A 13,428-nucleotide genomic window follows, 5' to 3' on the forward strand; every position below is an offset into this window, starting at 1 on the left:
AACGTCCGGAAGAGCTGCGAGGCTTGGGGCGTGCTAAAGGGGAGGTTGGAGGCACGCACTGCCCATAAGGCTGGGGTGCACCAGGTCACTCCATACGGAACAGGGGACAGTGTAAGCATAGCACGATGTCCAGGGCGACAAGAGGCAGCCTCCCTTCTAGAACCATATACCAACAAGACGTCGCAGGCGAGTAAGAGGGTGCTGGATCACCTAATTGGCACGGCAGGGGGCACTAGTGGGATCACGGCCGCTCCTAGGCCCCACTCTGTGACAATCCCATTAACTCTCTGTCACCCAGCTTCATGCTGCCTACCCAGCTCTGGTTCCCTACCCCAACTCATCTCTCACACGCCTCCACCTGCAGCAGGGATAGAAGCCAGTTCTGGTTTATCAAGCTTGTAGTGGCAACTCACAGCTGTGCAGGTAGGGGGCAGTCAGAGAAGGTTTTTAGCCTTAAGGTGTGACTGCTCCAAACTGAGCTAGCACTAATACCAATTAACATTTGATTACCTCAAAGTGCAATAGGTAACAAGGCCCTAATGGGATTATTAGTCTGTGAGGATTGGGGTCCACCGGATAATCTATTCTGAAGTAAAAAACGTCTTCTGCAGTCTGAGAATAGGAGAATTGTTTCCTGTTCTGATCACAAGTCATAACGTTGTTTTCAGTTCTGTTCTAGGTATACTATAATCTTATGTTGGAATACACAAAATAGCACATTTGACTTAAAATACATTGCATTCTATGAAGACACTAAGTATAATGTTCATAAAACTCTTGTTATTTTTGAGGCTACATTTTTCCAACTAGACATTAATTGTTTAATACCAGTGCATATTCATTACTAGATTAAATCTAGGAAAACAGATTTTATTAAAAAAAAGTCTGAAGTGTCTCATTGAACTTCTGGGTGAAGTCTGATCATATGCTGTGATATGATTTGTTGCTGAAATAACTGAGTACAACATGTTTTTCTGCTGGAGGGTAGCATTCTGATATAGTGGCTATGAAAAAATAGTGGTAGTTTTTGACAGCCTGCTATCTCCAAAGAGACTTTTTAAAAAAACTTTAAAAGGTAGAAAAATAAATGCTTATGGTACTTAAATCATTTCTATTTTAAGTAATCTATAAATCAAATTGGTCGCTGTACATGGGAGTTGGTAGGATCATGTCCCTCTTGATGCAGAAATAGTCTTCTGAAACAAAATGTTGAGGTACTTTCTGTTTGAAATCATGCAGCACTTTCATAATGATAAGATACTTGTATTTGCATTGTCAGTTATTGTTGTCACATTTACCCTGAAACTGGCGTTGTCTTATGTAAGTTTGCTAATAGCTTTGTGATCTAAGATACACTTGCAAGTGTAAGAAGGGACAATTGGTCAACTTGCTGCCCAAGAAACCATTAGATAGAGGCTGAAATGCTGTTAACATGTTTATACAAGGTATAATTGAAAGTGGCTACATTTTTTTTTAAAAGAGTTGTATCTTTTCTTTATTATTACTGATTAAATGACATGGAATAAGATTAAAAGTCTCAAAAAGTAAAGTATTTTTCTGGCCTAGTACTGTAATTCTAGTACACAATTTTAATGTTTTGATTTGTTTCTGCAGGGGGATTTCCCTTAATACGTATTTTATATAATTGGTTTTTTTTTACATTTCACTGAAATACTCTTTTCCCTTCACAGAAACCATCTCATGGATTTCAGAAAAATATGAAACTTGAGGTAGTTGACAAGAGAAATTCAGCATTTATCAGAGTAGCAACAATTGTAGATACTGATGACCATAGGATAAAAGTAAGTCTCTCTCTTTAAACTGAGGATTCTCCTTCGTTCATGATAACAGTAATTTTGTAAAACAAAATACTGTACTTCCAAGTTCAGGTTTTTATGGGAATTTTTTAGCTTACATAGGAGGGATGAGAGTCATTTGGACCTGTGATACTAAAACCATTTCTATTTCCTCCTCTGTGATTAATTTGACGTACCTGATTTGGAAGGGGTCCCTGAATTATCCTTTTAATCAGTGATCAGTGACATATGATGACATAGATTGCTTTGGAGCAAAGGATTGAATGTTCTACGAAATAGCATTAGCAATAACAGAGCTAAAGCAATTGTCTATTCATAGAAGAATGTTGATTTAATACTGGTATCAAAAAAATTCAGTGACATTTGTATTTTTGTACCATATTTGAACTAGTTTAATAAAATGTGTTTATAACTTCCACACTGCAGAAGCCCAACGGAGACAGAAGAAATCTAAAAAAAAAAATGATTCTGTGTTCCTTTAGATATCAGGAATTTTGTTTTAAATTCTGGACTTGACATTGGATTAATTTCATATCACAGATTTGATGAGGGATATTGCTATTTTTCTGGCAGGTGTATGCTTGTGTTTCTTTTTGTTTTTTGTTTTCTTATGTTATATAGATGCCTTAAAAACCGAAACTTTTTAACTGTTAGGTACTGGCATTCTTTAGATAGTTAGCTAAATGGAAATGAAATAAGAGATATTCTGTTCTGCAGTTTACAGAGGGTTATTAAGCGTACGTCACATTGTTAAGCATTTGTAATAAAGTGATGTTGAAAGTGACAAGTACAATTGACATTTCATTTTGAATCAAAATTAGCAAAGGCTGGGGAGTCATCAGAAGTATCAAAAGAATCATCTCCACACCTACACATTTTCTGTATAAATTACACATTAGTTTGATATTGTCAAGAAAACACACCAACCCAGGATATGTGGTTTGTTGGGTAAATAGTTTAATTACCTTCATATTGTATAGTGACAGAGCATTTCATGTACTGTTTTATATGTAAGAACATAAAAAAGAGGAGGGGTTTTCATTACCAAAATAATTTTAATAAGTTAGTTCCTTCAGTCATCCGTGAATAGAAGAAATCAATGGCTACTCTGCTTGACAGTGATTATTTTGTATGGATTTACATAATATATTCTCACTTAGATTAATTGTCTACCTTGAAGAGCTGTACCTCCTTTTTATTTTTTAAAGATGGATAGGTAAAAGTGACACCTTGTATCAGAAGACTGATATAATGCCTTTATGTCCGGTCCCTCTGGAAAATTGGCCCTTACTAGTCTAAAGTGTTACTGTACCAACATAATAATATTAATAACTATCCTGAACTCATGTATTTTGAACCTGACAATGATATGCAAAAAGGGACCTGTTCAGTTTGCATTAAAGTAACCAGTTAAACTACTTTCCCTTCAATGCAAAATCTAGTTTTTAGTTTATTCCTGTGTAACATCTACAGTTCTCTTAAAGGATTTCTCTAATGGAGTTAGCATTAACATCCATCACTCTGAGAGTTTCATGCGGAGATAATGACAAAGACTCTTTCTGGTCTAAAATGCATTTTTTTATTTAAAAAAAATCTTTATTTTACTTTTAGGTGCACTTTGATGGCTGGGACAGTATTTATGATTACTGGACTGATGTAGATAGCCCTGATATCCATCCTGCTGGCTGGTGTGCAAAAACTGGACATCCTCTTCACCCTCCTCTTAGTAAGAGAGATCTTAAGATCCTATTTTAAAGTAATGATGTTAAAAGACATGCAAAATTTGTTTAGCATTACCTCTGTGACATTGTATTAGGGAAAGCAGCAATTAGTATACGCAAAATAAAGTAAGGGTGACATTGTCAACAAAATGAACATGATGGGAAGCTTGACAAAATCACTTTTTTAAAAGGTGATTTTACTGAACTTGTAGATTAAATACAACATTTATCTTTGTACATAAGAATTACGTTCATATCCTGAAGAATTACAAAGATCTAGGATTAAATTCTGGCCCTGTGAAAGTTAGTGACAAAATTCAGTAAGGCTGGGATTTGATTTGCAGTGTCTTTTCTCTTCATACAGCAGCAATGTTAACTTGCTTTGCAAGACCGACACTGCAACTTATTTTTGAAAAGTTACTTGATTAAAATACTATGCCCAATCAACAGACTAAGCCAAACCTCAAACTTCCTCTTTTGGGCAATATTTGTCTATGGGTGCTTACACAAGTGACATTTTTCACATGATTGGGCCCCTGAAAATGCTCTACAGCTGTGGCTGCAGACTGCTTTTAAAATGGCTCATTGCATGAAAAGTTAACCCTGGTAAAATGTATTAGATTAGGGCACTCTAAAGCACAGTGCTTTAAGGAACTTATACTTCCTCCAGGGTTAATTTTTTGTGCAGGGACAGGGCTGGGCTGGTGCTCATGCCAGCAGCGTCAGCTCAGCCCTGTCCCTGGGACTGTCAGGGGGAGGAGGGGGAGGAAGCAGCCGACTGCTTTTGAATGGCCAGAGGTGTGTGGGGGGGTATGGAACGTAGCCCCCTTGCCTTGCAGGGCCCCCCCCCCCCCGCTACTTTGGCTGGGATATTGTGGGGAGCCAGGCTGCGCCCTCAAGGCAAGGGGGTTCCATTCCACAACCCCCTCCGTAGCTCTGGCTATTCAAACGCAACCAACAGGTCTGTGCTGTCTGCTTCCTCCTGCAGTGACAACCCCAAAGCTGGGGAGGAGTAGAGCAGGGCTGAGGAGAGTTTTAACAGCCTCCAAAGAGGCTGCTGGAGTACCCCTGCCTGCTGGCCAATGCCGGTGCAACCAGGCTCCATACTCCCCCTGACCCAACAGGCAGATATCTGTAAGCACCCTATGTTGAAGGGACTTTCTTCAGAACCTACAAGACCATTGGATCCTTGTACAAAATGGCCCTTTTGGCAGGATAATATGACTGCAGTAGTGAAAGAGGCTGTTGTCTGCAGAAACCCTGCCTCATTTATTGCATAGGTTAGATGGTGCATTATGAATGAGGCTGGGGTTTGGAAGAGGAGAAAGAGTTGTTTCATGGTTAAGGCAGTTGAGTGCTGCCTAGAGAATTGGATTCCATATCTGCCTGGTCCCTGTTCCAATGTTTGCTATGTAAGTTAGTTAAACCAACTTTTAGCAGGTGATTGCAAATTGTATGTTCTTCACTTTATAGCTACTGGAGATCCGGAGGTCTGATTTATATCTTGCATCTGAACTGAAGTCAGTAGGAGTTGTGTTCGGCATACAAGAAGTATTGTGCAGTGCCAAGTATTCTAAAAAAATAAGTGTTTTGGTGTTTCAAAGCACTACCTAGAAATAGTGGAAACGTGCAACTAACCTTTAAGCCTCAAAACTTTATCTCTAAAATGACGATAATATTCTCTCATCTCACAAGGTATTATGGAAAGAATATATATGAATATTTCTGAAGTACTCAGTAAAATGAGTGCCAGTAATCAGACCATGAGAAAATTAATAATTCTGTCTCCAAGTTGGGTCTAAACACTGGGCAACAAATAAGATACAGGAGTCAAACATTGAACAACAGGAAGACAATTGATTAATAGCTGATTTTTAAGTGAGCATTGCCCATCCAGTACACTGAATGTGGCATGGGGCCTGTGGAAAAAATAATACGTGATCAAGTAAAATTAAAGACGATATCATAATATATATTGAATCTTTGAAAAGTAGGGCTGAAAAGGATCTCCCAAGGTGATTTAATTCAACCACATGCTTGGAGCAGGTTGAGGGCCAAATTACAGTTATATGGGTAATTTTAATTCTAAATATGTGAACACTGAACTTTGTAATGTTCTTTTAATATTTTTTTTGTGTAAAATATGGATTGGTTATTGCAGATAGTAGCAAAAAGAAATATGTAATAAAAAATAAGTGGCTTTTTGCATTTTTGTCAAAACAGTAGCACTGTTTCTACATCTATACTGATATCTTTGAGAATGCATGTTGGGAAACTGTAAAACAAACTAATGATAGATTAATTTCAGTTTAAATAGAAAAGGAAGGATAAGGGCAGGAGTTATAGAAAATAACTGTTCCCAAATAGACAATGACACAGGGACAGTTTAGAAATGAAATAACTACATGGTTTTCTTTTCTTTCTATTCTACAAACTATTTTAGAATTTGTTATGAAAGGAATTTTATTTCTAAGTTTCTGAAAGTGTCAGAATTAAAGCGAAAAAGTGGAAGTAAAACAGTCCTGACACAGTAGCACAAGAAGAATGGCAAGAGACCAGTGTTACTATACAAGGAGCTTCTAAAATGTCTCAAATGCAAAAGGAAAGCATACAGGCAATGGAAGAATGGACAGTTTGCCAAGGAAGTGTACTAGAAAAAAGCAAGAATCTGCAGGAACAAAATCAGGAAGGCAAAAGATAGAATGAGTTTCACCTGGCAAAGGAGGTTAAGGACAACAAGAAGAGGTTCATTAATTATGATAGCCTCCCCCCCAGTGAGATAGAAAAGAAGAACCAAGGAAGCTGAGTCCTCTTAAGAAGCAGGGGGAGCTCCTAATTGAAGATGCAAGAAAGGCAGAGCTATTCAACAGCTACTGTACCTCATGGCCTTCACAAAAAAATTACGCTGCAGCCAGACACCTACTAGAGATTATCTGGAGAAGGAAGAGGGCAAGCTGAGGGCGAAGATGTGGAGAAATCCCCCTTTTTGCTGTCCTCCCTACTCAGTGTCTGCTCACCCCTCCTCTGGCTTCAGACTGGCTACTAGATCCACCTGGTCACCTAAGTGGTTTCATTCAGAAGGGGGAACTCGCTCCTCCTTTGTTCCAGTTTCCTTCCCAAATACCTGTGAGGCACTGGTCACTCCACTAGAGGGTTGCTGACATTTTTCAGATTAACTGGCCTGCATCAGCCATGTTCTGAGGTTACTGATTTTTGTTTGGCATTTAGGGATGAGGTCAGAAAAGTGATAAAAGGAATCACACCCTTTTGGGGGGGAGACATTTTGGGGATACTGAAACAAGCCAAAGGCCTCCAGAGCTCCATCAGTGTCTGGATGAACGTGTGAGTAATTTACCTGAATTTTAGCCAGTAATTTAGGATTAAGTTAAATAGATGCATATCAAAGGGCCAACAAACCCATTCTGTTTTGCTCAAGTAGGTTTTCTTCCATTTTTCATTGCTTTGTATTCCTTTCTCACTCTCTCCCTCTTTGATCAACAGGGATCCAGGTTTTCCGTTTCCCATGGAAAAACGGAAAAAACCACAGATTTCCCGTCTTTATCAGAGAAACCGTGGATTTCCTGCTCCTGCAAAGAGCTCTGCAGGCGGGCAGAGTTCCAGCCTGCAATAGCTGATTGCAAAAGGGGTGGGAAACCCCCAGCCCTGCCCAGAGCAGGAAGGAGAGGGAGAGGGGGAAAGGTGGGGCCTGAGGCTTTTAGTCAGTCCCAAGGCTTACCTCTGGCTCACTTTTCTTGTGGAGCCTTTAAGGTTAGGAAAATGGGGCTTACAGGGGGCTGGGGGGGTTGTGGGGCAGGGCTGTGGGGGGAAGCTGGTTGGAGGTTGAGCTTGCTGGGGGGGAGGCTGCCTGCAGGGAGCTGTCTCAGGGCTGAGGGAGCAGGGAGGTGTTGGTGAATGATGCAGAGTGCCTGGCCAGCTGTGCGTGGACCACCCACGATGCTATTGGCCCAACAAGACTCAGCACCTCCATGCACAGCTTCCCTTAAGGGCCTATAGCGCCACTTGCAGTCCATGTGCAGCTAGCCAGATACTCTGGCCGGGAGCAGGGAGGTGTTGGTGAGAGACATGGAGTACCCAGCCACTGCACATAGACTGTGAGAGATGGTATGGGACCTTAAGAGAAGCCGCACCTGGAGGCACTGCACCAGGTTGGGCCAATAGCGCCATGGGTGGTCTACATGCATCTGGCCAGGCACTCTGTGTCTTTCACCCTCAGGGAACAGGGGGGAACCCGCTCCCCTGGATCTGTGCTGGGGCAGGCTGTGGGCTTGAGCAGGCGTGACCTGGCATGGCTGGGAACAGTGGGGCCACATAGGGATCCCCTCACCCCCCGCTGCCCTGGCAATGCGTCTCCTGTGCCTGCCGCTTCCTTCAGTGCAGCCGCATGCGCAGAAGGTGTGTCGCCAGGGCAGTCCGGAGCAAGCAGCTGCTAGGAGATCCCCACGCGGTTCCCCTGTCCCCAGCTGCGCCGGGTTGCGGGAGAGGGAAGCAGGGCAGCAGGGAACAGTGGCGAGCATCTGGAGTCTGTAACCACTGATGAGACTGCTGCTGTCAGCTGATGGGAGACTCTGCTTAGGTCCTGGAGTGATCTAGGCACTCTCACAGAGTCTGGACATCCAACACACACAGCAGCTGTATTCCACAGCTTGCACCTCGCACGAAAAATGCACCAAACTCAGGAACCCAACTCATGCGCTCTCTCTGCTGTTGTCATTCCACAACACACGTGCAGACACACCAAACATGCATCCACAGAGACATAAGTGACACAGAGGAGAGGTATGGGGGGGGCAGCACATGGCCCCCTTGACAGGGCTGTCGGCAGCATCACCTGTGGGTGCTTGCCAGCTCCGCTGCTGGTGGCACCAACGGGAGCTCGCCAGCTCCAGCCCTGCTGCCAACCCCAAGTTTGGGGTAATTTGAGGTTTGAGGTTCATATTATGACAGTGATCACTTCAACACTATGAATATGCCAAAGATCTTTTCTTTTTTGATTTGTTGGTTTTCTTGGTAAATCCTTCAAGTTAACCATCCTATTCTATTAAAGGATAAATATACTGGGGGTTTTTTTTGAGGACTGACTTCTTTAAGAACAAACATTGACAGTCCTAACACATCCAACTGTAAATATTTAGTACCTTAAATTACTCTGTACAAAAGGTGTCATCTTCCCCCTTGTCTTCCTGAATCCCTTGTTTACCTTTTCTCCTAATGTGATTGGTTTAACAGATTTACAGGGCTTAGTAACAAGGCAACAACTGCCACTTTTGTAAAACTTTTCAGCTAAAAATAGGGCTGGTGAGCATAATTATGTGCAACTTCCCCTATGGTAGTCTTAGGAATAATTACTTAGCAAGTGAACCTTTCAAGGCCTTGGAAAACTTTATCTTATTCACTTGACCTAAGCTCAGCACACTTGTAAATCCAATTTTAGGGAGCCAGTTATTATTTGCTCTTTTGTTCCCTGAAGCCAAATCTGGCATGCCTTTATATTTGTTTGCTTATGGATTAAGCTCAGGTTGTAGCAAGGGCTGGAGACATCTTTTCCATCTAAAACAAAATCCAAAATCAGTTTTGACCAACTGGGGTAATGGAAGAGGCAATGGCAGGGATACAGACAGTGTCTCCTGAAATACTCAAGTCCTTATGGGCGTCAAGCATTGGAAGTTTATGGAACTACAGGAATGGGTTTGCAGAAATCAAATAGGTTTGATTTCAGTAGTAAAAAGGAAGAATTGTATCGACTTTTTAAAAAATCTACAATTTTAGTTGTTTCTTTCACTAATTTTTTTACTAATTTCTCTTTCTTTCATCACAGTGTCCCCAGTTTTGGTTATTTACAAGAACCCTGGGTCAGAGAACATTTGGTTCTGTTTGAATTTGCAAATTCTTATCCAGCCCCACATTTCTAAATTCCATCTAGATTTATCTAAAATTCACCTCCATTTTCACTATCAATAGAACCAAATCATGGAGAAATGCTGGTATAGTTATTATTTGATATGTTGCAGCAGTAAATCAGAAACATGTTTGCATTTTTTTAAATTTAAAATGATACTAAATTTCTCACTCTGCTGAGTTTACTAGTTTCAAGCTCACTGCAAATCAATTGGTTGATTATCAGAGCAGTGGCTTGCAAGTGACATAATGGCAGCTATGGAAATGACTGTTTCACAACATTATCTTAACTTCTGCTTTTTACTATATTTAGCTCCTTGTTTTGTGTGCTGTATTGTTTCATATGTTAATGCTTATTTGGGATTGAGCAGTATATAGAGCATGTATTTTGTACCCAAGGTGTGTCAGTGTACTTCATGAAGGAATGAGTTAAGTAGAGTTAATAGGCAGCAACCTCAAAGGCCAAATCACTAACCGTTATCTTCTCATCAATAGTTTATGTGTGGATTCAGTGCTTATTTTTGAAAACTTGTGGTGATTGAGAAAGGTCCCAGACATGTGGGAAAGCGCAAATATAGTGTCCATCTTTAATAAAGGGAAGACAGATGATCTAGGGAACTACAGACCAGTCAGCCTCATCTCAGTCCCTGGAAAAATCAAGGAGCAGGCCCTCAAGGAATCCATTTTTAAGCACTTGGAGAAGAAGAAGGTGATTAGTAACAGCACAGATTCACCAAGGGCAAGTCATGCCTGACCATCTTGATTGCCTTCTGTGACGAGATGACTGGCTTTGTAGATGTGGGGAGAGTAGTAGACATGATATACTTTGACTTTCTCAAGGCTTTTGATATGGTCTTCCACAACATTCTTGCAAGCAAACTAAAGAAGTATGGGTTGACTGAATAGATTGTAAGGTAATTAGAAAACTGGCTGGATCACTGGGCTTAATGGGTAATGATCAATGGCTCGCAGTCTAGTTGGCAGCTGGCATCAAGTGGAGTACCCCAGGGGTTGGTCCTGAGGGTGGTTTTGTTTAATATCTTCATCAACAACCTGGAAGATGGGATGGGAGTACACACTCACCAAGTTTGCAGAAGACAGCAACCTTGGTCAAGTAGCAGATACTCTGAATCCTAGCCCTAACTTTTAGTGTAACTTAGACAAATTGGAGAATTGGACCAAAAGAAAAATTGGGTGTTTTTTTTGCCAAGACCCATTTTTCAGATAAAACAAGTTAACTGGCATCAATTAATTCCTCTCTTTTAATTCTTAATTCCTTGAATCCTGGATCAGCTTTTGCAGTACTGTACCCAGGATTGTTGTATAGTTATGTGGGTTGTTCTGCTTACTCTGTTTTGAGTTAGGCTCCGGAGTGGCGAGAGACACGCGGGTGAAAGCCTGCCGCGCCTCCGCTGCCACAGAGCCCCCCACCGACCCTCAGCACAGCCAGAGGTAAGTGGAGCCCGTGGTGGGAGGGGATTAACCCCTTAGTGAGTGGAAGGAGGTGGCTGAGTGGAGCTGGGCTGGGTCTTGCCCTGCCCAGGCCCCTACTTGACCCAGACCCCCAGGGAGAGAGAGAGGTGGGGGGGTACTGACCAGTCCTCTGCCCAGGTCCATACTTTGCCCAGCCCCCCAGGGAGCCACGCGAACAGGCTGCGCAAACAGGCACGCTTGTCTGCCAGCGCATGAGTTAGCGCGAAGTATGTGGGAGAGCCCGAGGCCCTGCTTGCAAGCCCCTTAGGGTAGACAGTCCCAGCCATAGCCAGCCTACCAGCGGCATGACGCAGATGGGCACGCGCTGCGGTCCAAGGGTCCCCTTGGGGTCTGCCTCCCCCCCCCAGCATCTCTGAGACTGCCACCCAGATGGAGCCCATGGTTCCGGGCTCCATGCAGACAGCCTCTGGCTCTCGGCTGCGGGGGCTGCCTGTCCCTTTTTCAGGCTCTGGGGCCCAGGAGCATGGCCACCTCCCCTTGTGGGGTCTGCTCCCTTTCGGGGTCTCTGGCGCGCCAGCTGGAGGAGCTCCAGGCCACAGTCCAGAGACTGTGTGCCATCAGGGACTGTGAGCAAGAGATAGACTCCTACTGCCAGGCCCTTCTCCCCAGGGATCCAGAGGGTAGACCACGGTCTCCCTGCAGAACAAAGGAGGACTCCAGGATCTCCCATTCTGTCCAGTCAGGGGCATGAACCAAGGTGGTCAAGGGTCCTAAGGCCCGCCACACCAAGGCCCCTGCCCCGCCGGAGCTTAGCAACAGGTACACACCTCTTGCTGCTCCAGCAGAGCCTGCTGAGTTGCCAGCCCCTGCAGGCAACACAGGCTCAACTGCAGCTACTGCCCCCACTCTCCCCAAGACAAAACGTAAGGTGTTTGTTGTGGGAAGCTCCATCCAGAGGGGGTAATTTGCCACCCCGACTCCTTAGTGCGGGAAGTCTGCTGCTTCCCAGGGGCCCGCATCCGAGACATTGCGGAGAGGATCCCTCCAGCCCACAGACCACTGTCCCATGCTCCTTATTCATGTGGGCACCAATGACATGGCTTGGAGCACTCCCAGCCAGGTCATGAGGCGCTGCATGGGTTTGGGAGCGGGGCTAAAGGGTTTGGGGGCACAGGTGGTGTCTCCTTGATCCTCCCAGTCTCGGGGTATGGGCTGAGGAGGGAGAGGAGGATCCACGAAGTTAACCAAAGACAGCGGCGCTGATGTCATAGGGAAAGCTTTGGCTTCCATGACCAAAGCCCTCTCTCTGGCAAGAGAGGCAGCGAGCTTCTGGGAAGAGATGGCCTACACTTCTCTCCGCTGGGGAGGAGGCTCTTCTCAGCCAGACTGGCTGACCTGCTCCACTGGGCTTTAAACTAAGCCTGCTGGGGGACGGAGGTCTACCGCCACTGCTGGCCCGCTGAGCAACCCTTGCAAAGTCAACAGGCCAAGGCACTTAAGGGAGCCCACCCCCACCCCAACCCTGGTACAATCTGCGGGCAAGGCAAGAGCCCCCAAGGGGAAACTCACCTGCCTGTACACAAATGCCAGGAGCTTGAGAATAAGCAGGAGGAGCTCATCCTCATGCTTAATGCAAATAATTATGACATCATAGGGATAACGGAGACCTGGTGGGACTCCACCCATGACTGGACCATGGGTATAGATGGCTATACCCTGTACAGGAGGGATTGAGTAGATAAAAGAGGTGGGGGTGTAGCTGTCTATGTTAAGGAAAGCTACACGTCCCTGCAAGCTGATGTTGGTGACAAGGGTGGGTGTCTGGAGACCCTCTGGGTTAAAATCCATGGAGAACATGGCACAGGGGACACAGCAGTGGGAGTCTACTGCAGACCTCCTATCCAAAGTCAAGAACTTGAACAGGAGTTCACCCAGGAACTGGCTGAGGCCGCATGCTCCAGGACCATTTTTGTCATGGGTGACTTCAATTACCCAGACATCTCGTGGGAGGATCACTCAGCAAAATCTGAGTGGTCGCAGAGCTTCCTCTTGTGCGTGGATGACCTCTACCTGACTCAGGAAGTCTTTGGGCCAACAAGAGGTAAAGCACTTCTCGACCTGGTACTGGTTACTGGGGATGACCTAATTGGCAACCTAGTGATTAATGGGAAGCTGGGTGACAGTGACCACGAGCTGAACACCTTCAACATCTGCCGTAAAGCTGGCAAGTCAGTCAGCAACACTGAAGTCCTTCACTTTAGGAAAGCCAACTTTGACAAGCTCAGGAGGCTTGTCAGTGAGGCCCTAAGGGACCACAACCCCAGGGGGAGGGGAGTATAGGAAGAGTGGTTGCTCCTCAAGGGAGCGATCCTCATGCACAAGCTAAGTCTATTCCATGTCGGAGGAAAGGCAGCAAGAGGGCACAGCAGCCCCCCCTGGCTCTCCAGGGATCTAGCAGACCTCCTGAGGCTAAAAAGAAAGGCCTATAAAGGATGGAGGATGTTCAAGAAGAGTGGTTGTGCCTCAAGGGAGCAATCCTC

The 13,428-nt window shown here is 44.4% G+C and overlaps 1 protein-coding gene across 3 annotated transcripts in view; it reads left to right on the plus strand.

Annotated features, from left to right (window-relative positions):
- The window catches only part of L3MBTL3 (l(3)mbt-like 3 (Drosophila)), a 162,120-nt gene that overhangs the window by 88,705 nt on the left and 59,987 nt on the right, over positions 1-13,428 (plus strand). For all 3 annotated transcript variants that reach the window (XM_019538023.1, XM_019538022.1, XM_019538024.1), the window contains exons 14-15: positions 1,692-1,802; positions 3,429-3,543. In XM_019538023.1, coding sequence (XP_019393568.1) covers positions 1,692-1,802; positions 3,429-3,543 — 226 coding nt within the window. The remainder of the gene's footprint in view (positions 1-1,691; positions 1,803-3,428; positions 3,544-13,428) is intronic.

The sequence above is a fragment of the Crocodylus porosus genome, unplaced genomic scaffold (genome assembly GCF_001723895.1).
Source record: "Crocodylus porosus isolate Cpor-Errol unplaced genomic scaffold, CroPor_comp1, whole genome shotgun sequence".
Taxonomy (NCBI): Eukaryota; Metazoa; Chordata; order Crocodylia; family Crocodylidae; genus Crocodylus; species Crocodylus porosus.